At 52.1% G+C, this 26,673-nt stretch overlaps 2 protein-coding genes across 3 annotated transcripts in view; one reads left to right on the top strand and one right to left on the bottom strand.

Annotated features, from left to right (window-relative positions):
• Positions 1-3,848, bottom strand: part of LOC136169658 (solute carrier family 22 member 10-like) — a 61,408-nt gene extending 57,560 nt beyond the window's left edge. The window contains exons 1-2 of one of the 2 annotated variants that reach the window (XM_065937562.1): positions 3,011-3,848; positions 2,413-2,560 (exon numbers count right to left, since the gene is read on the bottom strand). In XM_065937562.1, the coding sequence (XP_065793634.1) occupies positions 2,413-2,476 (64 nt within the window). In that variant the 5' untranslated portion in view covers positions 2,477-2,560; positions 3,011-3,848. The remainder of the gene's footprint in view (positions 1-2,412; positions 2,561-3,010) is intronic. The other variant, XM_065937563.1, reaches the window with a different exon arrangement.
• On the top strand, positions 642-19,852 carry SLC22A8 (solute carrier family 22 member 8). The gene is made up of 11 exons (XM_065937565.1): positions 642-791; positions 1,501-1,860; positions 12,411-12,514; positions 13,056-13,210; positions 13,944-14,112; positions 16,341-16,464; positions 16,679-16,794; positions 17,742-17,956; positions 18,853-18,961; positions 19,098-19,301; positions 19,380-19,852. The coding sequence occupies exons 2-11, from the start codon at positions 1,525-1,527 to the stop codon at positions 19,477-19,479; spliced, it is 1,632 nt and encodes a 543-aa protein (XP_065793637.1). The 5' UTR covers positions 642-791; positions 1,501-1,524; the 3' UTR covers positions 19,480-19,852.
• Positions 19,853-26,673: the final 6,821 nt, after the last annotated feature.

The following is a 26,673-nucleotide window of genomic DNA, read 5'->3' as shown; positions in this document are numbered from 1 at the left end:
CACTGCAGGCAGATTCTTTACTATCTGAGCCACCAGGGAAGCCCAATTAAAATAATATTCAGAGGGGGAAAAAAAAACAGAACCTTAGGGACTGCAATTTGTCTTTAAAGGGAAACAGTTGATCAGAAGAAAAGCCCAACCAATGAGCATGGGGATGGAAGGGGGGTGAGTGTTCCCCAGGGTCTGAGATGCAGATAGGGGAGCCCTGACGGTCCCAGGAGCCCCGGGGTGACAGCCCTGGGCCCTCAGGGGCAGACCCAGCTGACATTTCCTGCCTGAATGCACCCTGCCAGAGGCACCAGGCAGGAGGGGCTGGTGCCCGGCGGCGGCCTGTCCGCTCACGGGCAGTAACACTCCTCTCATTGGCTCTTCTCAGCTCTGATTCTTCAGAATATCAGCTCAGACCAGACCCTGGGCCCTCAGGACTCAGGCGGCGCCCCCCCAACCCCTCCCGCCCAGACCACCCAGCCCTCTGTCCTGCCAGCAGTCCGGCTTGGCTCAGCCATGCCACCACCCCAGCCTCTACCGGGGCAGCCCTCTGAGGAAAGCTGGGCTTAGTGGGTCCACAGCAGCCCCCTGCCGGCGTCATTAATCCCCAAAGAAAGTCAAACATTAGCCTGGGCAAACAGCTTACGCCTTATATAATCCCCCCCCTCGGGGGAAGGCGCAAACACAGCTTGTTGGAGTTGAACTGCCAAACCACAGCAGCTGCCAGATCTGGGAAAGAGCACGGGCTCCAGCCACATCGACCACCAGCCCCACCAGAGGGAGCAGCCAGGCTCAGCTTCCAGGTGAGGAGGACAGAGACCCACCATGCCCCGGCCCCCAGGGACCCCGGGGAGGCCCCAAGACCAGGCCCTGCTTCCTCACTGCTTCTGGCCAAGTCCCTTAAGCCCTCAGGGACTTAAGACTATGGTCTGCCAGCCCCAGGAGACAGGCAAAAGCGGGAGGCGCTGGACTTGGGGAGACCTTCTCAACAGGCAACCTGGGTTCTGCCAACCCTGTGTGTCTGCTCAGGGCCACCAAGAACTCTTCCACTTACTCCTGACCTCCATCCTGGGTGGCCCACATCCAAGACCAAACCCCTTGGTCCCCATGGTGTGGCCTGCACTGCCCCATGCCTGCAGCAGGTGTGACCAGGCTGGTTGGACACACACTCCCACCCACAAGTCCCCACACGCACATCCAGGCTCACATATTCGTGCCCTGACACTCTAGCCTCCCTGTGCCCATCTCTGCAAACACCACTGTGGACACACCCCACCCCTGCGACCCCACATCTGTACACGCAGTCAGGGACGTCTTCACCCACACATAACTCCGTGGGTGCGTGCAGCTGAGCCCCACATCCTTACACACGTCCACATACGCAGGCTCACACATGCTCCTGGGCTCACCTTCCCACCAGGGCTTCCACACCCATCCACCTGCCGCCCACCCCACCATCATCACCCCACGTGCACACATCCCTCTCTCCGGCCTGGTGCCCCCCGCCCGCAGCCCTGGCTCATCCTGCCCGGCACCATGACTTTTGCCGAGCTTGTGGACCGCGTAGCCAGCAACGGGCCGTTCCAGTTCCTGCACACGGTCCTGCTGGGCCTCCCCATCCTCGGCATGGCCAACCACAACCTGCTGCAGATCTTCACAGCCGCCACCCCCACCCACCACTGCCGCCTGCCACCCAACGCCTCCACGGAGCCCTGGGTGCTCCCCATGGGCCGGAACGGGAAGCCTGAGACGTGCCTCCGTTTCGCATATCCATCCAACGCCAGCCTGCCCAATGACACCCAGGTGGCCACCGAGCCCTGCCTGGATGGCTGGACCTATGACGTCAGCTCCAGGGACTCCATCGTGGCTGAGGTATGACCGGAGGCCCGGCCTCCCCCTCCGCTGACAGTCAGCACCGCACACTCGTGGGCAGGGGGGCAGGCAGGGGCCCCAGTCTCCCTAGGACCCGGGGACAGAGCTCTGGGCAGGCAGGGAGGAAGGACCTGGGTGCGGAGGACCAAAAGGTCCTGTCTCTTCACATTCAGAGTATAAACAGCCCATTCTATTCCAGGCATGGTGCCAAGCTCTGGGGAGTCAAAAATGCACCCTCTCTGTTCCCACGGGGTCCACAGTCTAGCAGGGCTAACATCAATTAATGAGAGTACCACACAGAAATGTCAGATTACAACTTCAAAGTACTTAAGTTTGTGACCTGAGACTATAGCCTAGCCCTGGGCTCAGGGCAGGGACCGGGGTTGAGGGGGGAGACTTCCCTACAGAAGGGACCCCGGGCTGAGATAAGAGAATCCAGCAAGAGTTAGCCAGGCAATGGGGGAAAGAAGGAAAATTCCGTCTTGCGCCAAGGCCTCAAGGTGGAACAGTGTGTGGAGCAGGGGATGGACAGAGGGGAGGGTTGGAACATACCTGAGCAGACCCAGAAAACATGCCCTCCAATCTCGCAGCCTCTCGTGTGTGCACCTCCATTCATTCACAGCTCATTTATCCACGGACTCTTTTACTTGCCATCTCTGGGAATTACAGAGTTAAATCAGGCTCTTCAATGACCTGGAGACTATGTCAGATGAAGAGAGGGGAATGGAAACTGGCGTTTATTGAGGATCTACAAATAACCTGGCATATCTTAGTGTTTGCCCGACACTCCCATAATTTGACCCCTGCAATGATATTCTGTTGAAGGTGATTCTATCTCCTTTTTCAGATTAAAAAAAAAAAACAAGACTCAGAGAAAGGAAGCGAAAGTTCAGTGCCATAGAGGTGGTCAGCTTCAGAACTGGAATTTTAAAATGAAAAATGCATACTAGGCACAGAGGGACAAGCATGTGTGGCAGTACAAAAGATAGATAGAGGAATCGCAGGATTCTAGGGAGGCTTCCTGGAGGAGGTGGCATCTGAGGAGTGAGCAGAGGCCAAAGTTTTCATTTTCCCTTTGGGGACCATGAGACCCTTGAGGGCAAGATCTTGCTTTTGCCCCATTAGAAGAGATGCATTTCAAAGTATTTACCCGGTGCTGGTCCTGTGCTGGTCACATTATGAGCACGGGCTCCTGGATCTCAGTGAGGGAAGTATTGTTAGTACCTTCAGTTCATAGACCAAGGATCTGAGGCTCAGCCAGGTTCAATGACTCTCCCAGGACCACATATGATTAGGACCTGGCAGAGAGGAGATTTGAGCCCAGGGCCATCTATGTTCAGAATCTATGATTGCTATTCATTTGTTTAGTGACTGTTTCTTTCTATATAAAGTACTGACCGTGTGCAAGGCATTGTCCTAAGTGCGTCATAAATATTAACCCTTCTAACCTTCCTGATGTTCTAAGATGTTAATGATAAGCCCGTTGTTGCAATGGGGAAACCGGGGCACAGAGAGTTTAAGCAGCTTGTTCGAGGTCGTACCATGAGGAAGAGGCAGCTGCGGGGTCTGAAGCTCCCAGCTTCAGACCCTTCAGTGCGAGGCCCCTGACCCCAGGGCCACGCTCCCCGCCATCACTTCTGCTGACTCTCATAGTCCCAGACACTTCCTCCCTGTCACATGCGCTTTTTCTCCCCAGCGCCAAGCACAGTGCCTGAAACACATCCAACCAACACGCATGGACAGCCACACGCATCAGACAAAGTCAGAGAGCTCATGAGCCCGGCCTGCCCTGCTTTAGCTCGCCTCCAATGGGCAGGCAGACCCATCCTTCCAGGGTGACAAGAAGCCAGGCAGGGTTAGGCAAGCTTCCCAGGGCAGAGGTTTTCAGCTGCTTTGCTGTATCCCCAGGAGCTGGAACAGTGCCGGGCACAGAGAAGTCCTCTGTGAAATAAATATTTGTGTAATGAATGGATACAAGCTTTTATAAACTCAGGGTACTCCGGGAGCTCGGAGGAGGGCATGGAATCTGCCTGGAGGGGGAACCCAGGAGGGCTTGCTGGAGTCTGCAGCACCTGCCCTGAGTGTGAAGGAGGGGTAGGGATTAGGGGGCAGGCTGAAGCAGGCAAGTGCATCCCAGGCAAAAGGAGCAGTGTCCGTGGCGTCAAACACACAGTTACAGAAGCATGAAGACAGCAAGACAGTCAGGACCACAAGAGACTGAGGAGGCTGGAGAGGCGGGCAGTGGGATGTGGAGGCCATGGATGCAGGAAGGAGGAGGGCCTGGCTGGGATGCTGAGGCGAAGGTGCGTCCTCTGTCCCGAAGATAACGGGAACCACTGAATGCTGTTAAGCGGGAGCGTGACCTGCTCAGATCACCTTCGAAGGGCGGTCACTCTGACCACAGGGTGGACAGCAGCTTAGGGAGTGTTTTAGTCCAGCGGCTGGGAGACCCATGAGCCAGTTGCCTTCGGGACCCAGGACCATGACGACAGACATCAGGGACTGTTGGAATAAACACCAGACAGGGTAGGGAGTCAGAATCTCTGGGACTTGGAACCTGAATGGCTGTGAGGGTGAGGGACAGGTGTGGGCAGTGCACAGGAGTCGAAGATGTTCCGATACCTGTAAGTTAAGTTTCCGGGTGTATGGGCAGCTTGCTGTACCACAAGCCAGAACACAGTGCCTAGCTGAGGAAACAAAAAGTCCTCCAGGGAGCAATGAAATAATAGCCATGAAATAATACCCCTTACTCTGTGCTTACCCCAATGCCAGAAGGCGCTAAGCACTTTGGGTATATGGACTCATTCAATCCTCACAACAACCTTCTGAGGTTATGTCATTTTGGGGGCTTTCTTTGTGGCTCAGCTGGGAAAGAATCTGCCTGCAATGCACAAGACCTGGGTTTGATCCCTAGGTGGGGACGATCCCCTGGAGAAGGGAAAGGCTACCCACTCCAATATTCTGGCCTAGAGAATTCCATGGCCTAATAGTCCATGGGGCCGCAGAGTCCGACATAACTGAGCAACTTTCACTTCACTATGCCATTTTTGCAGAAGAGGAAATCAAGGCACAGGTTACTGGTCCAAGGCACCACATCTGATAAATGCTGGAGCTGAGAGTCAAACGGAGGCAGCAAGACTCCAGAGCCCCCTCTCCCCTCCCCCACCCCTGCTCCTGGGGACCACATCCCCCAACCACTGCACCCTGGGCTAGGTGCTCAGCAGCGCTCAGCGAGTGCTGGGTGAAGGCCATAGCAGCAGGAGGGACTTAGACAGTGCTGACTGTTGGGAAGCCACTTCCCCTCCAGGGTGCACACCTCGAGCTTCAGGGAGCCCGGCCAAGAGCAGACCTTGCAGGTCTGGTATTCGGTCAAGCATCAGCTCTCATCTGTGCCGACTGAGTTCCCAGTTACCCTTCCGGCAGTCAGAGTCATGTGAATCTACATCCCAACCTAGCGCAGGGTTTCACCAGGCCTCGGGGGTCTACCCCTCTTCTCCTGGTCAGGCCCAGTCTCCCTGAGGATGCTCAGCCAGGAGACCCCACAATCGGGATCCCTGCCCGGTCAGTGACCAGACCCAGCCAAGTGCTGGTGGCAGCCCAGCATGGTCAGACCCCTCTGACTTTTCTGTCTGTGGCTCAAGCCTGTGGCAAATCCATGCTCCATCTGCTTGCAGTGGGATGGGGTTCTGGGCCTCCGCTGTGCGGAGGTAAAGCCGTGGCTGGGCTCACCTAGGGTTCACCCAGGGGTAGGTCTCTGGGGTGGAGGCCAGGCCTGGAGGTGTCAGCCCTGGGGGCAGGGCAGTCATGAGGAAGGCAGTGTCTGCAGCCAGCTCGGTCCAAGTGACCCTGGCTAGAAGCACGGGGCCATCTCCCAGGTGGAGAGCGCTTGACTGAGAGCCAGCGCCAAGCAACAGAGTTCACGTCCTGACTCTGCCACTCACTGGGGATGTTACGGCCCCAGAAGTCTTGGTTTCCTCATCCGTAAAATGGGGTAAGAGAGCAACTGAACTTTAAAAGAGATAATGCAAGGTCAGCATTAGCACAGGGCCCGGCGCCTACCAGGCGTCCAACTAATGTTCACTGCCGCTGTTGCTCTTACTGTCGCTAATAGAGATGTCCTGAGAAGGAGGGGGTTAGTCCCCTCAGAAGAGTAGGGGCACCCTCAGTAAAATGGGAATCAGCTATCACAGCTCTTCCAGGCTCACCCAGGCCCCCACCCAGCACAAACCTGCACACAGGGCCCCTCTCCACCCCCACAGCTGGGGCCCTGGTGAGTCATCTCCCTCCCCATCTCAGTGCCCTCATCTGTAGAATGGGATCATAAGGACCTTCCCTGTGGAGGGGGTGAGGGTGGGAGGACCCTGCTGAGTCTAGCCAGGAGCACGGGGACTTTCCCTGCCCCCCTCTGATCCCATAAGCTCCCCTGGCAGAGGTGACCACACATTCCTTTCTCTGGGTTCAGCAAAGACAAGGTTGGAATTTTTCAGAAGGAGCTTTACTAGCACATTAAGAGGAAACAAAGGCCTTTCTTTGAAGTCTGGAGAGTGTGGGGCATGTGGGTTGTGGTTTCTGGGTTCCCTGGAGAGGAGCCATAGGCCACAGCTTTCACACCACAGAACCCAGACCTGTGGGTGCCCAGCTCAGCCTGGGGGCTCCTGAAGGCCTGGGTCTGGCCTTGGATGGGCAGGCCCTCCCCGCTGAGGCACCTGTGATTCCTCTCTGGGCCTGGAGTCTTCCTGTCCTCTCTCCAGGGCCACAGAAATTCTGTTGCCCACACAGGTCCCTGGAGGCCCCAGGTCAGCAGCTGGAGAAGCAGAGAGCGTGCTCAGCGGTTCCCGGAAGTGGGCCTCCACTCTCTGAGGCTGCCCTGCTGGGTCTCTGGTCTTCCTCCATCTCAACCTCCGAATCCCCAGGCTGCCCACATCCCAGGCCACCTGTCCATCTCTTGTTTCCAGCTGAGCTCCCGCTTCACCCCTACTTGCTCACCCCAGACCCTGGCTTGGGTACCCCTCCAATCATCGCCCCTATCCTAGCCTCCAATCTGACTCCCACCCCAGCCACGTGTCTGGGTAGGTCTGATCCCCCACGGCAGCCCTCACCTAGGAAACTGTGCTCCTAGGCAGGAGGAGCCCCGGAGCCATCCCATGGGCTCTCCAGGGTCATTGGGTGCACCACGAGCACCTACTGTGTGCAGGGCCCTGGGCTGCTACTTTGCATTCCTCCTTTTGCAACCCTTCAAATCTTTTGTGGCCACTGTGAATGTCAGGCATCCCAGGTGGCGCAGTGGTAAAGAATCCGTCTGCCAAAGCAGGAGGTGCAAGAGACATGGGAGCCCTGGGTCAGGAAGATCCCCTAGAGGAAGAAACGGCAACCCACTCCAGTATTGCCTGGAGAATTCCATGGACAGAGGAGCCTGGTGGGCTACAGTCCATGGGGTCGCAAAGAGTCGGAGACAAATGAGCGACTGAGCGCTGTGAATGTCACCCCTTTTTACAGAAGAATACACTGGGCTCAGATCAAAAAGGTGATTCTCACAGCCATGAGGGTGAAGTCAAGCTTTTGCAGCAAGAGGGTCGGGAGTCCTGACTCCAGAATCCATGCTTTTTCTATTGCATCACATGCCCCGTGAGCACAGGCTTTACAATGACCTGTGACAATAATAATAAAACAGCGATCCCATAGAGGGCCAACTGCTTGCCCCAGTATAATGCCGGGCGCTCTTCCTTCTTTTCTTTACAAGTCTGAGAAGTAAGTATTAGTATTACCCCCGTTAGCTCAGATGGTAAAGAATCTGCCTGCAGTGAGGGAGACCCAGGTTCGACCCCTGGGTCGAGAAGTTCCCCTGGAGAAGGGAATGGTAACCCACTCCAGTGTTCTTGCTTGGAGAATCCCATGGGCAGAGGACCCTGGCAGGGTACAGTCCACGGGGTCACAAAGAGTCAGACATGACTGAAGTGACTCAGCACGCACGCAGGCACGGATAAGGAGACTGAGCCACAGAGAGGTTAAGTAACTGGCCCAGGAACACACAGCTACTAAGCAACAGAGCTGGAGACTCAAACCCTTCCGAATCTTATCAGGTACCTGGCCCTCTGGCCCTCGCGTCCCAGGGTTGGTTCTATTAGAGGCCCAAGAGCAGATAGAGCCATAGCAATTCTCCCCAGGTCTGAACTGGGTCTAAAGGGCCCCCAGTCTAGGGAAGTGTGTTCCCCCTGTCTTTTCTCTGGGGTAAGTATGGACCTTGTGTGAGGTCCCCTGGCAGAGTCAGCCCATACAGACCCAGCAGGAGCCCCATCCTTCCTTGATCACCCCTGGCTTGCCCTGACCTTTTTTTTTCTTCCCCAAAACCAACACACAGTTGTTACCTCACGGTTTCCAAGGGTCAAAATCTGGGTCCAGTTTAACGGGATGCTCTGAGTGGGTCTCACAGGCTACAGTCAAGATGTCAATCAGGCTGCATTTCTTCCTGAGTTTGGCCTCTTCTGAGCTCGCCCTGACCATGGTTGTTTGCCCTGACCTTTTATGATAAGCCTTCTACTCTGCCCTCTGAGGGGCCTCCTGGCCCGTGATTTTGCTGCCGCTCCAGCTCCTGAGCCTGTCCCTCACCCTTTGAGCCTGAAGTCAGACCAGCGCACTTGGCTCTGGCCTCAGCCACCTCCCCAGCGGTGACTCTGACCCATCCCACGCTAGTGTCTTATGGCGGCGCATGGCCACAGCTCCCTGGACTGAGTCTTTCTCTGGCAGCTCGGGACTCAGCAAAGCACACATCAGGGAGCGGTGGTCAAGGGCGCTGGCTAGGGGTCCACAGACCTGAGTTCGAGTCTCTGCCTTGAAATGAACCAAGCTGTTCTTGGGCAAGTTACTTACCCTCTGAGCCTCAGGTTCTTTGTCGATAAAATGGAGATAATGGTAGTACCCACTTCATAGGACGAGTGTGGCATCATTTCCAAAGCTTGCTTCTGAGCACAGTAGGCCCTCTGTTTTCCTCCCATCACCTTTCTGGTTATATCACTCAGGAAGATACGGCACTGGGCTTCCTGTTCTTCCTTTCCTAAACCCAGCTCCCTAAGGAGTAATCATTCCAAGAAAGGAAAAAGAAGGCCAAGAACGGTGGATATGATATTGGGAGCAAAATCTCTATGTTGAGCTGCCAAAAACTGATAGGCAAGAGGCCAGCCCAGGCCACGCCAAGGGCTGGATAGAAGCTCGGTGTCAGCCCCCTCCAATTGCAGGTTACTATTTCTGCTCTGGGTCTCATCAGTAAAATATGTATGTTATTGTTGTTGTTGTTTAGTCACTTAGTCACATCCAACTCTTTTGTGACCCTATGAACTGGAGCCCTTCCATGGGATTTCCCAGGCAAGAATTCTGGAGTGGGTTGCCGTTCCCTTCTCTAGGAGGTCTTCCCGACCCAAGGATCGAACCCACATCTCCTATGTTGCAGGCAGATTCTTTAACCACTGAGCCACCAGGGAAGTCCTCATTGATTATTCCTTGGGCAAATATTGACATTTTCTGTGCGTCAACTACTCTGCTAGCTGCTAGGGATAAAGAGACCTCCAACAAGACACCTCTGCCCTCGGCAAAGTTATGGCAGTAAATAGGCAGGCATCATGCTGTGTGACCTGTGTCCTCTTGGAGGAGAGGACAGATGCATGGAAGAAGAAATGAGGGCACTGGATTTGCGGGCCAGTCCCAGCCACTCGGAGTCAGCCGGAGGACCTGGAGGCTTCCCCCTTCCCCAAACTCCCTCGCTTCCTGCAAAGAAAGTGAAAAGAGCTCCCTGGGGTGTGTGGTTCCTTGCCCACACTGTTTTACATCCAAAACATTTTCATGCAGCATTTCCAGCAAATGAGATTCTTTGCTTCATTGCACAAGTAATTCGGGACGACTGGACCAAGGGTGCGTGTCGGGGATTAGCAGGAGATTAGGCCAGACAGGTGGGCAGGAGTCTGAGCCGGAGGGCTTCATAAATCTGTGTTAATAGAGTTTTCTGTTTAACCAGAGCGCAGGAGAAAGCCAGTGAGTGCTATAGACAAGGCAGCAACCTAATTTGAGTGGTGTTTCAGAAAGCCACTCTGATTTTATCGGGGAAAGAATGAATAGGAAGGACTGAGGCCGAAGGCCATCAGAGGATTGTTCTGATAACCCTCACTGGGCTCAGGCTCCTCAACTGTCAGATGAAGATGACAGCAACTCTACATGATAAGGTTGTTGTGATGACCGAAAAAACTAAGGCATAAAAAGTGCTTACTGAGAACAGTGCCTGGTGTGGAGCAAGCCCTCGATAAATGCTCTTCTTTTTTTAATTTATTTTATTGAAGTATAGTTGATTTACAATGTTGTGTTACCCATGGACAGAGGAGCCTCGCGGGCTTCAGTCCATAAGGTCACAAAGAGTCCAACACGACAGAAGCAACTTAGCACACACAGCACGCACATTAATTTCTGCTGTGGAGCAATATCCACTCTTTATATAATAATTTGCGTCTGATAATTACAAACGCCCCATCCATCTCTTCCCCACCTCCCTCCACAACCGCAAGTTCTCTATGACTCTGTGTCTGCTTCTGTCTCCTAGACAGCTTCACCTGTGTCATATTTTAGATTCCACATATAAGTGATAGCACATGGTGTTTGTCTTTCTCTTTCTGACTTTTTCACGTGGCTGAGTAGTATTCCTTGTATATGTACACTGTATCTTCTTTGTCCATCCATCAAAGGACATTTCGGTTGTTTCTGTGTTTTGGCTATTGTGATTAATGCTGCTATGAAGGGGTACATGCATCTTTTTGATTTATAGTTTTGTCCAGATAAATGCCCAGGAGTGGGATTGTTGGATCATGTGACATCTCTACTTTTAGCTTTTTGAGGAATCCTCATACTGTTTTCCATAGTGACTGCACCAATTTAATTTCCCACCAATGATGTAGAAGGTTTCCCTTTTCTCCACACCCTCTCCAGCATTTGTTATTTGTTGACCTTTTAATGATGGCCATTTCGGCTGATGTGAGGTGATACCTCCTTGCCGTTTGGGCTTGCATTTCTCTAATAATTAGCAATGTTGGAGCATCTTTTCATGTGTCTGTTGGCCAGCTGTATGTCTTCTTTGGATCTTGTACCCATTTTTCGATTGGGTTGTTTGTCTTGTGTTATTGAGTTGTATAAGTTGGTCACATATTTTGGAAATGAAGTGCTTGTCAGTCTCATCATTTGCAAATATTTTCTTCCACTCCATAAGCTATCTTTGCATTTTGTTTATGGTTTCCTTTGCTGTGCAAAAGCTTGTAAATTTCATCAGGTCCCATTACTTTTGTTTCTATTGAATATTGGCTGTTATTCTTAATCTAAGTATAAGAGGATGGTGTCTGCTCTGAGAGATAGCAGTAGTGGAAATAGAAGAATCCAGATTCAAGAACTATTAAGGGATTTCCCTAGTGATCCAGTGGATAAGACTGTGCTTCCACTGCAGGGGCACGGGTTTGATTCCTTTCAGGGAACTAAGATCCCACATGCTGCTGGGGCAGACAGAAAAAAAGAAGAAAGAAATATTAAAAAGTTAGAAACTGGAGGATCAAGCAATTGTAACATGGGAGAGGAAGGAGTCAAAAAAAAGGCTGCCAATCACTGATTCCGACCTAACAGGGAGTGGGTAACGAGTGTCATTGACTCTACTTTCCAGATAGAGATTTCAAGTAGACAGCTAAATCTTTGGGTCTCAAGGGCAGAAAAAAAGGTTGGGCTAAAGAGAGGGATTTGGAGTCTTCACCATAAAATAGTCATTGAAGTCACAGAAGCAGATGGTATTTCCTGGGATAGTGAATAAAAAAAGGAAGATCCAAGAGGAGCCCTGGGGCACCTTCAAGGGATAGAGAGAAAGGAGACCACAGAGGGAGATAAAGAAGGAAGACCAGGGGGAGGGAGAGGTCAGCGGGGTCAGGGGCTGCCAAAGGGAAGTCAGGTCAGGAACCAGAAGGTTCCACTGGGTTTGGGGGGCAGAGTTTCAGTGGTGCAGCGGGGACAGGCTTGGGAAACGAGTGGGACATGAGGACGGGTAACAGCAAGGGTGGTTCCCTGTTCCCGAGATTTGGCTTTGAAGGGAAGAGAGAAATGGAGTGACTGTGGAAGGGAAGAAGGCTCTGAGATGGAGAGACTGGAGCACATGCAAATGCAGATGGGGAGGAGTCTGGAGAGGCAGAGAGAGAAAGAGAGACGAAGGTGTGGGCTGGAGGAACGTCCCCTGGAGGAGAGAAGGCGCAGGCAGAGGGACCCGCCTTGAGTATGAGAGGATGGGGAGCAGACACACAGGGAGCCACTGGACTCAAGTGAGCCTGCAGAGCTTGAGAACAGACCTGGGTGTGTGACAGCTGAACTGACCAGAAGCCGTATGGCAGGGACCCAAGGAACCCTGGGCCAGGCGGAAGGGGACTAAGCTAGGGGAAGCCAAGGGAGGGTGCTGGGAGAGCAAGCGCACACGCGGGGCCCAGGCTGAGCGTGGCAGAGAGGCCGGGCTGGACTGAGCTGCCTGGCCCCCTCTCTCTCCCGTGCAGTGGGACTTGGTATGCAACTCCAGCAAACTGAAGGAGCTGGCCCAGTCTATCTTCATGGCGGGCATACTGATTGGGGGGCTCGTGCTGGGAGCCCTGTCTGACAGGTGAGACGTGGGGGCCCCGCAGCGGGGGCCCAACTCATGGAGACCCCCTTACCCCCTCTCTGTACCACCCACGCACTCCCAAAGAGGCAAAGAGCTGGGCGAGGTGGGCGAGGGTCCCTGCTGTGTGGCCAGCCCCTTCCAGGGCCACTGCCTACCCTCTGCTCTCAAACCTCTACAAGCTGAGTCTTCCAGGCTCCCCAGAGCTGGGGCCCCAGCCTCGAGGTGTCCAGACACAGTAGCCTCTGTGTGGCCGTGGAGGTGGATGGATGAATGGCTTGGAGAGGAGTGGTCCTTTGAACCCTGTTCAGGCAACTAAGCTGGGGGTAGAGTACATCACTCATTAACCCAAACATCTAACTGCAAACTTGTCAAGAAAAATAGCAATTACCAGCAAGGCTCTGTCCCGGGAAGGAGTTACATGCCCTGCTGGCCCTTTGGGAGGTGGAGGGGTGGGGCCCAGCCCTTTGCCCTGAGGCCTGCAGAGTCACTCTCCTTGGCTGGCTCACAGCCGCTAACATCCCTCTTCTTCTTCGAGCTGCAGGTTTGGCCGCAAGCCCATCCTGACCTGCAGCTACCTGCTGCTGGCGGCCAGCGGCTCAGGCGCAGCATTCAGCCCCACCTTCCCCACCTACACAGTCTTCCGCTTCCTGTGTGGCTTCGGCATCTCAGGCATTACCCTGAGCACCGCCATCCTGAGTGAGCCGCAGGGGGAAGGGGCAGGGACCAAGAATTTGGGAAGCAGCCAGCCTGAAGCTGAGAGTGGGGTCTGGGCCCAGCTCAGCCACAGGCACCGGGTGGCCTTGGTCAAAGCCCTGCCCCTCTCAGGACCCCAGAGGCCCACTCTGAACAAAACAAGCATAATAGCAGCAGCTTCAGTACTGAGGACTTACCCTGGCCTGGCACCTGCCAGGTACATGATTTCATTCAGTCCACAAACACAAGTAGATAAAAACAAAGGAACTCATCTGCCGCTGGAGAGGCAGTCAAGAATGTGGGCTTAGGGGGACTTCCCTGGTGGTCCAGTGGTTAGGAAGCCACCTTGCCAGGCAGAGGACATGGGTTCCATCCCTGGTCAGGGAACTAAGATCCCGCATGCCTTGGAACTACTGAGCCCAGAGCTCTGGAGCCCAAGTGCCACAACTAGAGAGCCTGAGCTCCTCAAAGAAGATCCCATGTGCTGCCACCAAGACCCAACACAGTCAAATTAAAGAAAAAAAAAAAAAAAGAAAGTGGGCTGGGAAATCAGACAAACCTACATCTGAGTCTTGCCTCTTGAGCCTCAGTCACAGCATCTCTAAAATGGGGGTGATGAAACTTTAGGGTCAGGGTCAGATCAAGCGGCCAGTAGGGGACAGGAACTGATACCCCTTCTCTGGAGGTGCCCAGGACCCACTAGGGTCTTAACCGGGTCCTTGGGCTCCTCCTGCAGATGTCGAGTGGGTGTCCACCCGAATGCGGGCCGTCAAGTCGATTGCAGTCGGTTACTTCTACACCATTGGCCAGTTCATTCTGCCCGGCCTGGCCTATGTCATTCCCCAGTGGCGCTGGCTCCAGCTAACCGTGTCCGTTCCCTTCTTCGCCTTCTTCCTGTTGTCCTGGTACGTGGCCCCTCTTCTTCAGCCCCCTCCTTGGGCCCGCAGGGTCAGGCCCATGCCTGACCAGCCTGGCTGATTCTGTCTTGAGACACCCTGAGACGGTCAAAAAGGGGGTTCCTGGGAAGAAGAGCTGCACACAGAGGTGTGTCTCTGGAGGGAGCGCCCGGGGGGGACCCAGGGCCGTAGAAAATGAGGGTAAGTTGCTGTGATTGGTGGGGGGGCAGGCCAGAAAGCAGAGAGGCCTCAGCTTCACATGGAGGAACAGAGAACACCTCTGAAGATGCCTGGGGTGCTGAAAGGCCTGACCAAACTTCTGTTTGTGACACAGTCACACAGTAGGACAGACCCAAGCAGATGGGGATGAGATACAGGGGGAGGTGACTGCGTGGGAAGGAAGAGCCTGGGGCATTTTGAAGGAAAAGACCTGAGAGTTCAGGGACTCCTGGATTTGAGGTATAAAGGAAAGGAAAGCTGGAACTTCCCTGGTGGTCCAGTGGTTAAGATTCTGTGCTTCCACTGCAGGGGGCACTGGTTCCATCTCTGGTCGGGAAAGTTCCACATGCTGAACAAGTGTGGCCAAAAAAAGGAAAAGAAAGCTCCAACTTGAGAACCTGGGAGAATCGAGGAGTCTGATTCAATGATGAAGACAGGAAACCAAATTGTAGGTAGTGGTTGATAGCAGGACCCAAAGAATAGGAAATAATGAACAAGCTCAGGAGCAGAAGTGAAGTCTTGGAGGACCCTTTATTCAGCACTTACTATATGTGAGGCCCTGTTCTGGGCATCAGTCCACATCATCCTGACCCTTACAGCATCTGTGTGTGAAGGGTGCATTAGTATTCCCATTTTACAGATGAGTCAACAGAGGTTCAATGAGGTGAAGCAATCTCCGAAGGTTGCACAAAAAGACAGAGGACTGGAATGGGGCCTCCATTTGAAAATGAAAATAAGCTCCCAAGCAGATGGGCAATCTTGCAGTGAGAGATACGGTCAGAGGGTTCAGGGTGGAGCTGGGCATGTCCACAGCCTAGGATGGGAGCTAAGAGTCGGGAGGCAAAATAAGGGTCAGCAGGCCCCTTTGTTGTGTGACTTGAAACAAGCTTCATCCATTCTAAGCCTCAAGATTTTCCTAGGCAAAGTGGAGATACTAATGCCTCTCACCCAGAGCCTGGCTCATAGAAAGGTTCACTAATTGTCATTATTTTCCGGAAGAGGAGGATGGAATCTAGACCCTGGCTATGGGGTTTGGGAGGAAGTCATGGATCATGCTGGCAGGCGCAGGCTGAGAAGACTATCAGGGCAGAAACAAGACCACAAGACCTGAAGGGCAGGTAGCAATGGGCCCAGTAGACTGCCACTGGATCAAAGGTCTGAAGCCAGGTGACCAGTGTCCACTCCCCAGAGGGTCTCACTGGAGCCAGGTCCTCGGTGCCTGTGGGGGCCACAGCCAGAGCAGACCCCACCTGGGATCAGACTTTTCCAAGCATCCCTCCTGTCTCCCCACACCTCTGCCTCCTGCATTTCTCTTCATCTTAGTGACCCTCGGGGATTGCTCAGAGTGAACCCACCCCAAAAGGACAGCCCAGGGATGGGGGAGAGTGAGGCTGGCCACACACTTACCAACTCCAAGCTCCCCTGCTGCTCTTGCAAACCCCCCCACCCCTGCCCCGGCCCCCACCACACCCAGCAGAGTTGGAGAATCAAAGAGTGCTTGGACCTACTCCCTAGACTACAACCCTGAGCTTAGCACTTAGCACCCTTCCTAAATGCCCTGGGGCTGCATCCCTGCCCCACCTTCTCCTAGGACCTGGAATTTGGCCCAAGGAAGGCTGGGTGGGTGAACATGCAAGACCCTCCAGCCGTCCAGTCTTGAAAGTGCCGTCCCTTCCCCAGGCCCCACCTGCCTTGGCCTAGGATTCAAGGGTCCTAGCTCAGAAAGACACTCAAGGACAACAAACAGCCCAGGTTGCAAGGGGGGGTGGGGGAGTGCAGGGGAAAGGCTCTTCTGGAAAGGGAAGAAGAGATCTCTGGAACTTGTGTTGGCTGCAGGCAGCCCAGGTGCAAAGCTTGGTCAAGTTTAAATTCCATGAAATCTGTCGTAAGGCAGCTTGGGTTTCTGGGCCTCCTCACCCTTGACTCCGGCGCATGATCTCTTTCCAGCCTCTCAAAAGAACTTCTGGCGTTGGGAAGTTGGGGGCAGGGAGACACTGTGACTTGCTTCTGGCCCTCAGGTGGCAACCAGAGTCCATCCGCTGGATGGTCCTGTCTGGAAGATCCCCCAAGGCCCTGAAGACACTCCGGCAGGTGGCAGCCTTCAACGGGAAGAAGGAGGAAGGAAAGAAACTCAGCCTGGAGGTAGAGGCTGAGGGGGATTATGGTCTGGGGCAGGAACCCAGGCTCTGCTATTGAGCTATCCTCTTTCTCTTGCCTCCATTTACTCTACCCACAAACCTACCTCTGATGAGCTAAGCAAGCTTCTTTAAAGCCACCAGGCCTGCACTGCCTTCTCTTCTTCCTGCTGCCCACCAGCTGGTCACTAATGGCACCCCTCCCCTTCCTCTGCCCCAAGGAGATCAAACTCAACACGCAAAAGGAAGTGGCCTTGGCCAAGGCCAAGCGCAGCGTAGCTGACCTGTTCCGGACACCCATCCTGCGCCGAATGACCTTCTGTCTTTCCCTGGCCTGGTAACCCACCACCCCCTCCTGCCCACACCCCAGCACCCCTGCTGAGCAGGTGTCATGAACAAGGCCTCTGACAGGCTGACCAATAGACAAGGCCTGAGTACCTGCAAGAAGAGTAGAGGTATTCCCTCCTCGGAGCTGCCCCAGCTCAGCCTCAACCCCAGAAATCTCTTGCATCCCTGCCCCACAGACAGGTCCAGCCATCAGGGTCTGCTTTCCCCTGGGGTCACACCCACATCACCCACAAGGCAGCTGCTTCACACCCCTTCACCAGCTCATATCTCACAATGTGATCTGTGCCTCTCTGTTCTTGCCCCCCACCCCAACTTGTCCAGCACTGCTCTCTGGGACCCCACAGAACAAGGCGGGTGCTCAGAGTTGCAAGATTTAACAACAGAAATCATGTTTCTCCTGAATCTTCTCTTTTGCCCGCCATCCCACCACTCCTTCAAAGCCCTTTCTGCAGCCTGGTTCTGAGTCCCTTCTCCATCCTGGCCATCGCCAGGTGGAAAGGATTTACGGTGTCCAGGAATGCTTGCCCTCAAAGAGGATTCCCACAACTCTGAGAGGCAAAAAGGAGGCATCTCACTCATGATCACAGCCCTGGGGACATTTCCCTCCCCCATTCTGAGTGCTAGACCATTACCCAACCGAAACAGATCATTTGCTGCCTCCAGGATCAATATCCTCTGGAGTCAATTATATGGCACGCTGTCACCCTACTTTAGCCCACGCCCATGTCAGGCATAACCAGTCAATCCCAGCACGCTCTCACTGAGCCCAGACCGAATCTCAGAGGCCGCAAAACGGCACTGAAGCAGACCCTATCAATCCATTGCAGCTGCGGCAAGAAATGAAACTCTTCATCATCCTGTTGACCCAATGAGCAATGTAGGGGGAGAGGCCCCCAGCTGGCTGTGGGTCCTAACCAATCACTCTCTGCCCCTCAGGTTTTCCACTGGTTTTGCCTACTACAGTTTGGCTATGGGAGTGGAGGAATTTGGAGTTAACCTCTACATCCTCCAGCTCATCTTTGGCGGGGTCGACGTCCCAGCCAAGTTCATCACTATGCTGGCCATAAGCTATCTGGGCCGGCACACCACCGAGGCTGCTCTTCTGCTCCTGGCAGGAGGGTGCGTCCTGTCTCTCATCTTTGTGCCTGCAGGTGAGAAGCTGGCACTACCCCCAGAACCCTCTGAGAGAGGCTGACCTATGTCTGTGGGCTTTGCAGGCTGAGAGTAAGGTTCCAGGGACTCCAGTTCTGCGGGATCTACCTCTCTCTTACCTTCAGCAGGGCCCTGTGCTCTCTGGGGCCCAGGTTTCTCATCTAGAAAATAACTCAGTTGGGCTAGGTGCTATCAAAGATCCTTTCCAGACCTGACTCAGACAGGGCAGAGTATGGTGGTGTCTGCACTGTGTGAGGAATTGCATGGCCTGAGTGACTTGGTTGCAGAAAACAAGCTTGGATGGGGAAACATCAGAGCCCAGAGACCAAGAAACACTCTGCAGCGTATTTCACCATGACCTTGGAAAAGCCAATCTTACTTTATATTGATGTTTATGTGGGGGAGTTTCCCAGGCAGCGCTTGTGGTAAAGAACCTGTCTGCCGATGCAGGAGACGTAAGAGACATGGGTTCGATCCCTGGGTGGGGAAGATCCCCTGGAGGAGGGCATGGCAACCCACTCCAGTATTCTTGCTTGGAGAATGCCGGGGACAGAGAAGCCTGGTGGGCTACAGTCTTAAGGGGTTGCAAAGAGTCAAACATGACTGAAGCTACTTAGCACAGATGTACACATGGGTTAACACACCAATATCCTCCCAAAGGAGCGGGATTAAACAGATACAACAAACTATGAGAATAGGGAATCAGAGTCAGGGAAAGACCCAAAGGCAGCAGCACAGAAGCCCACACAGCCCTGGGAATAGCAAAGGGGCTATTAGTCGGCTTTAAGTTTGGATCTGAGCTTCCCAGCAACCAAAACTAAAAGGGAGAGGAGGTCTCCAAGGAGTGAGAACACTCCTGAGCCCCAAAGTTCACCTTGTTTTCTTTCCTCTGCAGACTTGATGACCCTGAGGACAGTACTGGCTGTGTTTGGGAAGGGATGTTTGTCCGGCTCCTTCAGCTGCCTCTTCCTCTTCACGAGCGAGCTATACCCCACAGTCACCCGGTAGGTGCTGGGCATGGGGCCGGCCCAGCCAGAGGACACAGGGGCAGGTGGAATTGTGGACCTGGTCCAGGGGTCCCAGAGCCGTTCTCTGAGAATGCATGCACAGGCTGCCAACCTCTGCTCTGAACTCTCCCAGGCAAACAGGTATGGGCATAAGTAATATGTGGGCCCGCGTGGGAAGCATGACAGCCCCCCTGGTGAAAATCACGGGGGAGCTGAAACCCTTCATCCCCAATGTCATCTTTGGGAGCATCGCCCTCCTGGGAGGCAGCGCAGCCCTCTTCCTGCCTGAAACACTCAATCGGCCCTTGCCAGAGACTATTGAGGACGTAGAAAACTGGTCAGTCCCCTGCCTCTGGCCCCAGCAGTCCTCCTCCATGGGGAAGCCCAGGGCTTTTCCTGAGCTCTCTTTCCCTAGGTCCCAGCGGGCAAAGAAGTCAAAGCAGGAGCCAGAAGCAGAAAAGGCATCCCAGAGGATCCCTCTGCAGCCTCATGATCCGGGCCTGGGCCCCAGCTGAAGGCAACAGACCCTCATTTCCCTGCCCTCCACAAACAAATCCCAGCCAGGTCCTTGCCTGTCTCTGGGCTCTGAGGACACCTTGGGGAGGGCCCTGGGCACATCCATGCTCCTAGGACATAGTCTTCTGAGACCTTCCGGGAGTCATCTCCACCACCACTGGAGCCCCCTCAACCCAGCCCGGGCCAGTTCAAAGGTTTGGCCACAGGCCTTTGCACACCCCATCTTGCCCCCACCCTCCCCACAGCCCAGACCCTACCATTCTTCTGTCCAGCCTTTCCCCACTGGCCACTTCCCTCATTGTTTCCACTTGCTTCCCCTTCTTGTGCCCACCCATTTCTTCAAAAAGAGGTTTCAATAAATGGCAATGAAGAACTCAAGCCCTGCTGCTCAAGAATGGGGGTGGGAAAGGGGGAAGGCCCCGGTATGGACACGTGAGCATGCAATTCTGTTCATCTGCACTGGTATGTACATGCTAGGTACATGCAGGTACAGGTATATGTGCATGTGAGCTGGGCTGATATGAACGTGTGTGTGTAATATGAGCACACCAAAGTGTGTATACACCAAACCTGTATTAGTCTATTCTGATTGCTATAACAACATGCCACAGACCAGATCCTTTAAACAACTTCTTCCTCACAGTCCTGGAGGCTGGAAAGTCCAAGATCAAAGTGCTTGCAGGCTCAGATAATCAGATACCTTCTCACTGTGTCCTCGCATGGCAGAACAAGGAGAGATAAAGCAAGCTTTCTGGTTTCTCTCCTACTAAGGGCACTAATCCCATCATGAGGGTCCCAGCCCCATGACCTCATCTAAACCTAATTACCTCTCAAAGATCCCACCTAGCCACATTGTTGTTGTTCAGTCACTAAGTTGTGTCTGATTATTTACAACCCCATGGACTGCAGCACATAAGGCTTCCCTGTCTTTCACTGTCCCCCAGAGTCTGCACAAACTCATGTCATGGAGTCAATGATGCCATCCAACCATCTCATTTTCTGTCACCCCCTTCTCCTCCTGCCTGCAATCTTTCCCAGCATCAGTGTCTTTCCCAGTGAGTCGCCTCTTCCCATCAGGTCGCCAAAGGATTGGAGCTTCAACTTCAAAATCAGTCCTTCCAGTGATTATTCAGGGTTGATTTCCTTTAGGATTGACTGGTTGGATCTCCTTGCAGTCCAAGGGACTCTCAAGAGTCTTCTACAGCACCACAGTTCAAAAGCATCAGTTCTTTGGGGTTCAGCCTTTTTCATGGTCCAACACTCACATCCATACATAACTACTGGGAAAACCATAGCTTTGACTATATGGACCTTTGTCGGCACCACCACATTAGGGGGTCACAAAACAGTCTATGGCAAATCTTGTCCTTGGAAATACCACATGTGTATCTACATGTCCCATTAGGCATGTGATCACTCGCGTGAACAAGCCCAGAGTGGCTGCAGACAGATCACAGGGCTCCTGCAATCATGACCTCCTTCCACCCGATCACTCCAAATCTCTGATCCAAGTCCCAGCCCTGAACTCACCAGGTATCTTTGTCTCCTATTTAACCAAGAAATCTGCAGCCATAACTGAACCCTTCGATGTCTGCCACCATGTTTCCCAAGTTTGTCCCAATCACAGCAGAAAATCCAGTCTTCTCATTGGGCTCTGGGTCCAGCCTCTCCCACCAGCAGCCATCTGCTTTCCCTTGGGTCTCTGCCCTTTCTCTCTCTCCTAGCTCCTTCCCATCACCAGTTAAATAAACCCAAGCCTCTCCTATCTTAACACAGGCCAACCCACCAACCTTCCTTGGATGCCGTTTCTCCCTCCACAGCCACACTATCTCTTTCTCCCTTCAAAGTCAAACTTCACAAAGTTCCTGTCTGCCTCCCCTGCCTCCACTATCTAACCTCATCCAAACTGTGCTCTGGCCCCCAGTCTTCTCTGAAATTGTTTTCACCCAGGACAGTTGTCACCCCCTGTGCCAAATCCATAGGTTGCTTGTCATCCCTCATCCCACTTGATCTCACAGAAGGTTTCATTCTACTGGTCATGCCTTCCTCCTTGGATTCTGAGATGCCATGTGCTTGCAGCTCCTTCCCACACTCTGGCTGCTCCTTCTCAGTGTCTTTTGGGTTTTTCCTGTAAAAGCTACAGCAATCACTTTGTCTGTCCTTCACCCACCCCTTCCTCAAGGGTCTACATTCCGCAGAACCTGATAACTTAATGGTTAACGTGACCCTGCACCTCTGATCATGATTGGTTGGACCAGAAAGCACTCTGGATCCACATCTCATTAATCACATGTTCCTTCCTGGGCTGGGATTTGGGCCATGGAGGTTCTAGTTCATCTTTGTGTCTTGTCCTAGGAAAGCAAGTTAGCATGAGCGTGGGCTGGCTCAGATAAAAGCAGAACAGAAAAAATCAGTTGCATAGAAGGAATAAAGCAGGTGCACTGAGAGAAAAAGACAACATGAGCCCAGATAAACAGATAAGCAAATGGTAAGACTATTTACATTGGTTTTTAATGGATTCCAGGTCCCAATTCTTCTCAACCCTGGATGCACTTTCAGCCCCTGGTTTCTATCAAATATTTTGAATTCTCTGAATAAACTCCTTTCTTTATAACCAAACAGTTAAAACCAAAATAATCAAATAATTCCAAAAGCAATTCCTTTATTATCTCTTAATGCTACATTTTCCAAAACCCTTTAAATGGACCTCTTCCTCTAGGGTTCTTTGTCAGCATTGTCCAGTGAAAATATAATGCAAGCCACCTGTGTAATTTTAAAATTCCTAGTAACTGTTTTTTAAGTTAAATACAGACTTGAGAGTAATCAGCTTTCAAAAAGATGAAATTAATATTAATACTGTAATATTTTTGTTTAATGCAAATATATCTATATTTTATCATTTTATCATGTTAAATATAAAAGTTAACAGTGAGATATTTTATAGCTTTAATTCATACTAGTCCTCAGAATCTATATGCATCTTACCCTAATAGCATATCTCAGTTCAGATCAGCTCAATACTAGCACTCAGGAGTAGCTAACAGCTACCATACTAGACAGCTCAGAACACATGTTCAGTTGCTCAGTTGTGTCTGACTCCTTGCAGCCCATGGACTGCAGCACTCCAGGCTTCCCTATCCTTCACTATCTCCCAGCATGTTTTGTTCAGACTCATGTCCATTGCATCAATGATGTCATCCAACCATCGCATCCTGTTGTCCCCTTCTCCTCCTGCCATCAATCTTTCCCAGCATTAGGGTCTTTTCCAGTGAGACGACTCTTCACATCAGATGGCCAAAGCATTGGAGCTTCAGCTTCAGCATCAGTCCTTCCAATGAATATTCAGGGTTGATTTCCTTTGGGATTGACTGGTTTGATCTCCTGGCTGTCCAAGGGACTCTCAAGACACTGCAGAGCTTCAGCTGTCAACCACAGAGCTAATTACTCTCAAGTCTGTATTTAGATATACTCTTAAATCCAGAGTGTTTAAGAGTATTTAAGAGTAATTAAACTTAATAAACATAAACTAGATCATATTACACTCCCATTTCAGTTTTTTGGTGACATCCCATTGAGATAAAGTCTAAACTCTGTTATAAGGCCAGTCATGATCAGGCCCCAACCTGATCAAGCCAACAAAGTCTTCAGTTTTTAACACCTTCCACTTGGCACCCTGAAATCTAGCCTCATCTCACTTCTTTCCGTTCCTAGACTGCACCAACTTCTCTTTCGCTTGCCCTTCATGCTGCCTGGCGCTTGACTTCTCCCCATCCAACCCCCACCACATTTGACTTAGGATCAGCTGACAGTGAGATCATCAATGTCTCCTCTTGGTTTGAGTGGGTCTCAATCTAGAGAGAGAAGAATTGGGCTCAGAGAAAAGAACAATGATCCTCTCACCCCACTCCCATCTTTCAGTTGTCCAGAATTCAAGGTGGCTCCCAGGACATCCTAGCCATGACCATTCTTTTTTTTTTTTAATTTCTTTATTTTAATTGGAGGCTAATTACTTTACAATATTGTAGTGGTTTTGCCATACATTGACCCATGACCATTCTTGTGCTGTATCTAGGTGTTTATTGAAAAGACACACACAGGAACTTAAGGGAAGATACTCCAGCTCCACCCACTTTCCCTACTCCCTTCTCTCTCACCCTGAACAGAGCCTCCAGTTGGCTCAATGAATTGCTATCCAATATGGAGCACCTCACTTGGGCAGCATCATTCTAAGCCAGCTCATTGGCTACTAGACTCACATCCAGCCTTTTGGATGAATTCCTAATTTCTGTACCACCCACTGGCTAGGGTATCCAGGCCACAAAGCACAAAGCTCACAATTTGGGTCCTTGTTCAGAATGCTGTTGTGAGTCTAGCAAGCACTTGGAGTCTGCCAGGCTTCTCTCCAGGTCAGTCGTTTCAAACTCACATTTATGGCATGTGATCTGAGCAAAAATGCTTTCTTTATCTGTAAATTATTTATTTGAAAAGTCTCAGAAAATAATAAAAATCAAAGTCACGAGTAGAATGACTTCCCCGGAGTCCAGTGGCTAAGGTTCTGTGTTCCCAATGCAGGAGACCCAGGTTTGATCCCTGGTCAGGGAACTAGATCCCACATGCCTCAGTGAAGATCAAAGATCCCACATGCTGCAACTGAGACCCAGCACAGCCAAATAACTTTTAAAAAAATTTCATCACAGGTAGTCACACCTTAAGGGCTTTCCAGGTGGAGCTAGTGATAAAGAACCCACCTGCCAATGCATGAAATATAAAAGACACAGGTTCGAGCCCTGGGTTGGGAAGATCCCCTAGAGGAGGGCATGGCAACCCATCCCAGTATTCTTGCCTAAAGAATCCCCATGGACAGAAGAGCCTGACAGGCTACAGTCCAAAGGGTCACAAAGAGTCAGACACTGCTGAAGCAACTTTGCATGCACACACACTTTAAATTCCACTTATTTAATAGAATAAAACTGTATAAAATTTGGATGTCTCTGAAAATCTGGGAAATGTGAGGGCTGCTAACATGGTCGAAAGAGCGATGGAATCATGAGGTCTGAATTTGAGATCTGCTTGCTGTGTGATCACAAATCCCTTGACTACTCTGGGCCTTGGTGGGAAGTTGTCACCTGTGTGCTGGCATTCATTGCTAACGGCATGTGGTTTTGTGGCTCTTGGCCAATCAGAAGTCCACAGATTTGACCCCGACTTGGTAAGCATGGCCAGAACTTAAGTCCACATTCCAGTCAGCACAGAGGAGTCCAACTCTGGGTGTTTAATGACCCAGAATGTCCCTAAAGGATAGTTCCTGGCACTACAAATTATTTGCCATGGGAGCAATTCCACCAGGAAGCTCACTGTGATCTGGGAGGCTGATGGGAAATCTCCTCACTAACCTTATGATCCCAGGAACCAACCACAGTTCAGTCTCTGGAGTTTCCATCTGAGCCTCTCCCAGGCTTAGCCTGGCTTTGGGCTGGACAGGCACTAAGGAGGGAGCTCTTCTCCCTGGGCAGGATTGGACACAGGCTCAGAGAAGGAGGGTGCTCGTAGGGGCCCATCAACCCCCCCACCCACCCACTGCCCTTGGTACTCCACCCTCTCCCCCATGAGGGCACCAAGTCTTGGCAGGAGACTGGCCCCAGAACCCCAAGCTGTTTGTCCAGCTGTCTTCACATCCCCAGGCCACAGGGCTCCTATATACCTTGGCCTGGAAAATGCTGTCAGGCATCTGGATACCCACTGGGTCCCAGCCCAGAACCAACACTGGGATGGGGAGGAGGGAAGCTGGGAGAGTCCTGTCTCTCTCTGGGCCTCCCCTATTCTATTCTGTACATAGAAGGCCAGATGGTCTCCAAGAGCTCTTTAGCTGGGCGGTCCGCTCCTCTAGAGTAGCATTTAAGAACTTGGCTTTGAAGTTAGAATAGGTTTGAACCCGTGTAAGATTTCATGTACCCCAGGATGTCAATAGACAATAAACACTTTTCCGACTTCATGCACAGAAGCGTAGTTTGTGGAAACTGTCAGCTGATAACAAAGCATCTTGACTTCTTACAAGAGAAGTCAGAAATCAAACTCAACAAGACTCAGAGATTTCCGACCAGAAGAATTGAAAAACGCCCCTTCCCTTCTTGAGCCTTCGCATTGGCTAGTGGGTACAGGGCCTGGTGTATCTCCTGTAAAACTATGGGACCCTAGTAATCCATTGTGTTCAGACACATGCCAAAATCTCTGAAGTGGGTCAAAGGAGCAATCAATAGGCAGCAGATTACAGAGAGGGACAGTTGGAGACCCCAAATGGAAGCACATCACGAAGGGCAAAAAAAGTCTCTCGTGGTAACCCGAGCCCAGTAATCGAGCTAAAACACGGTGGAAAAGGGTGTTGACCTGGACACAGGAGGACCAGAGTCCTGATTCAGCCACTCCAGGGGCAAAACTGGCTGTGTAGGCAAAACTAGGGGAAGACTTGCAGCACTCTGGGGCCCGAGCTCCCCAGGGGAGGAAGAGGAGGTCTCATTTTCAGCTCGCAAAAATTTCCCCATTCGAAAAAGCCCGTGGGGGTTCCTAGAAATATGTCGCTAGGAATCAGGCATCTGACTGCACTGTCCTTTGCCAAGCAGGTATGTGATTGATCACTATACAAAAGAAGTCTGAGGGCCTCTTCTAAGGTAGGGTTTCTAATCATTATTGACATTTTAGCTCCAAAAAATGACTGGTTATGGGGAACTGGCCTGTGCGATGCAGTATGCTCAGTACCATCCCCGGACTCTCCCCTCCAGGCGCCAGCGGTACCATCACCCCCACTGGTGACAACAAAAGTGTCTCCAGACAGGGAGTCATGTTCGACTCATGACACGCTCAGTCATGTCCAACTCTTTGGACCCCATGGACTGTAGGATGCCAGGCTTCCCTGTCCATCACCAACTCTCAGAGCTTGCTCAAACTCATGTCCATCAAGTCGATGATACCATCCAACCATCTCATCCTCTGTCGTCCCCTTCTCCTGTCTTTAGTCTTTCCCAGCATCAGGCTTTTTTTCTATGAGTCAGTTCTTCCCATCAGGTGGCCAAAGTATTGGCGTTTCAGCTTCAGCATCAGTCCTTCCAATGAATATTCAGGACTGATTGCCTTTAGGATAGACTGGTTTGATCTCCTTGCAGTTCAAGGGACTCTCAAGAGTCTTCAAGGGACTCTTC

Source organism: Muntiacus reevesi, chromosome 5 (genome assembly GCF_963930625.1).
Source record: "Muntiacus reevesi chromosome 5, mMunRee1.1, whole genome shotgun sequence".
Lineage (NCBI taxonomy): Eukaryota > Metazoa > Chordata > Mammalia > Artiodactyla > Cervidae > Muntiacus > Muntiacus reevesi.
The sequence above is the reverse complement of the archived record's forward strand: the minus strand, read 5'-3'. Positions and strand labels throughout refer to the sequence as shown.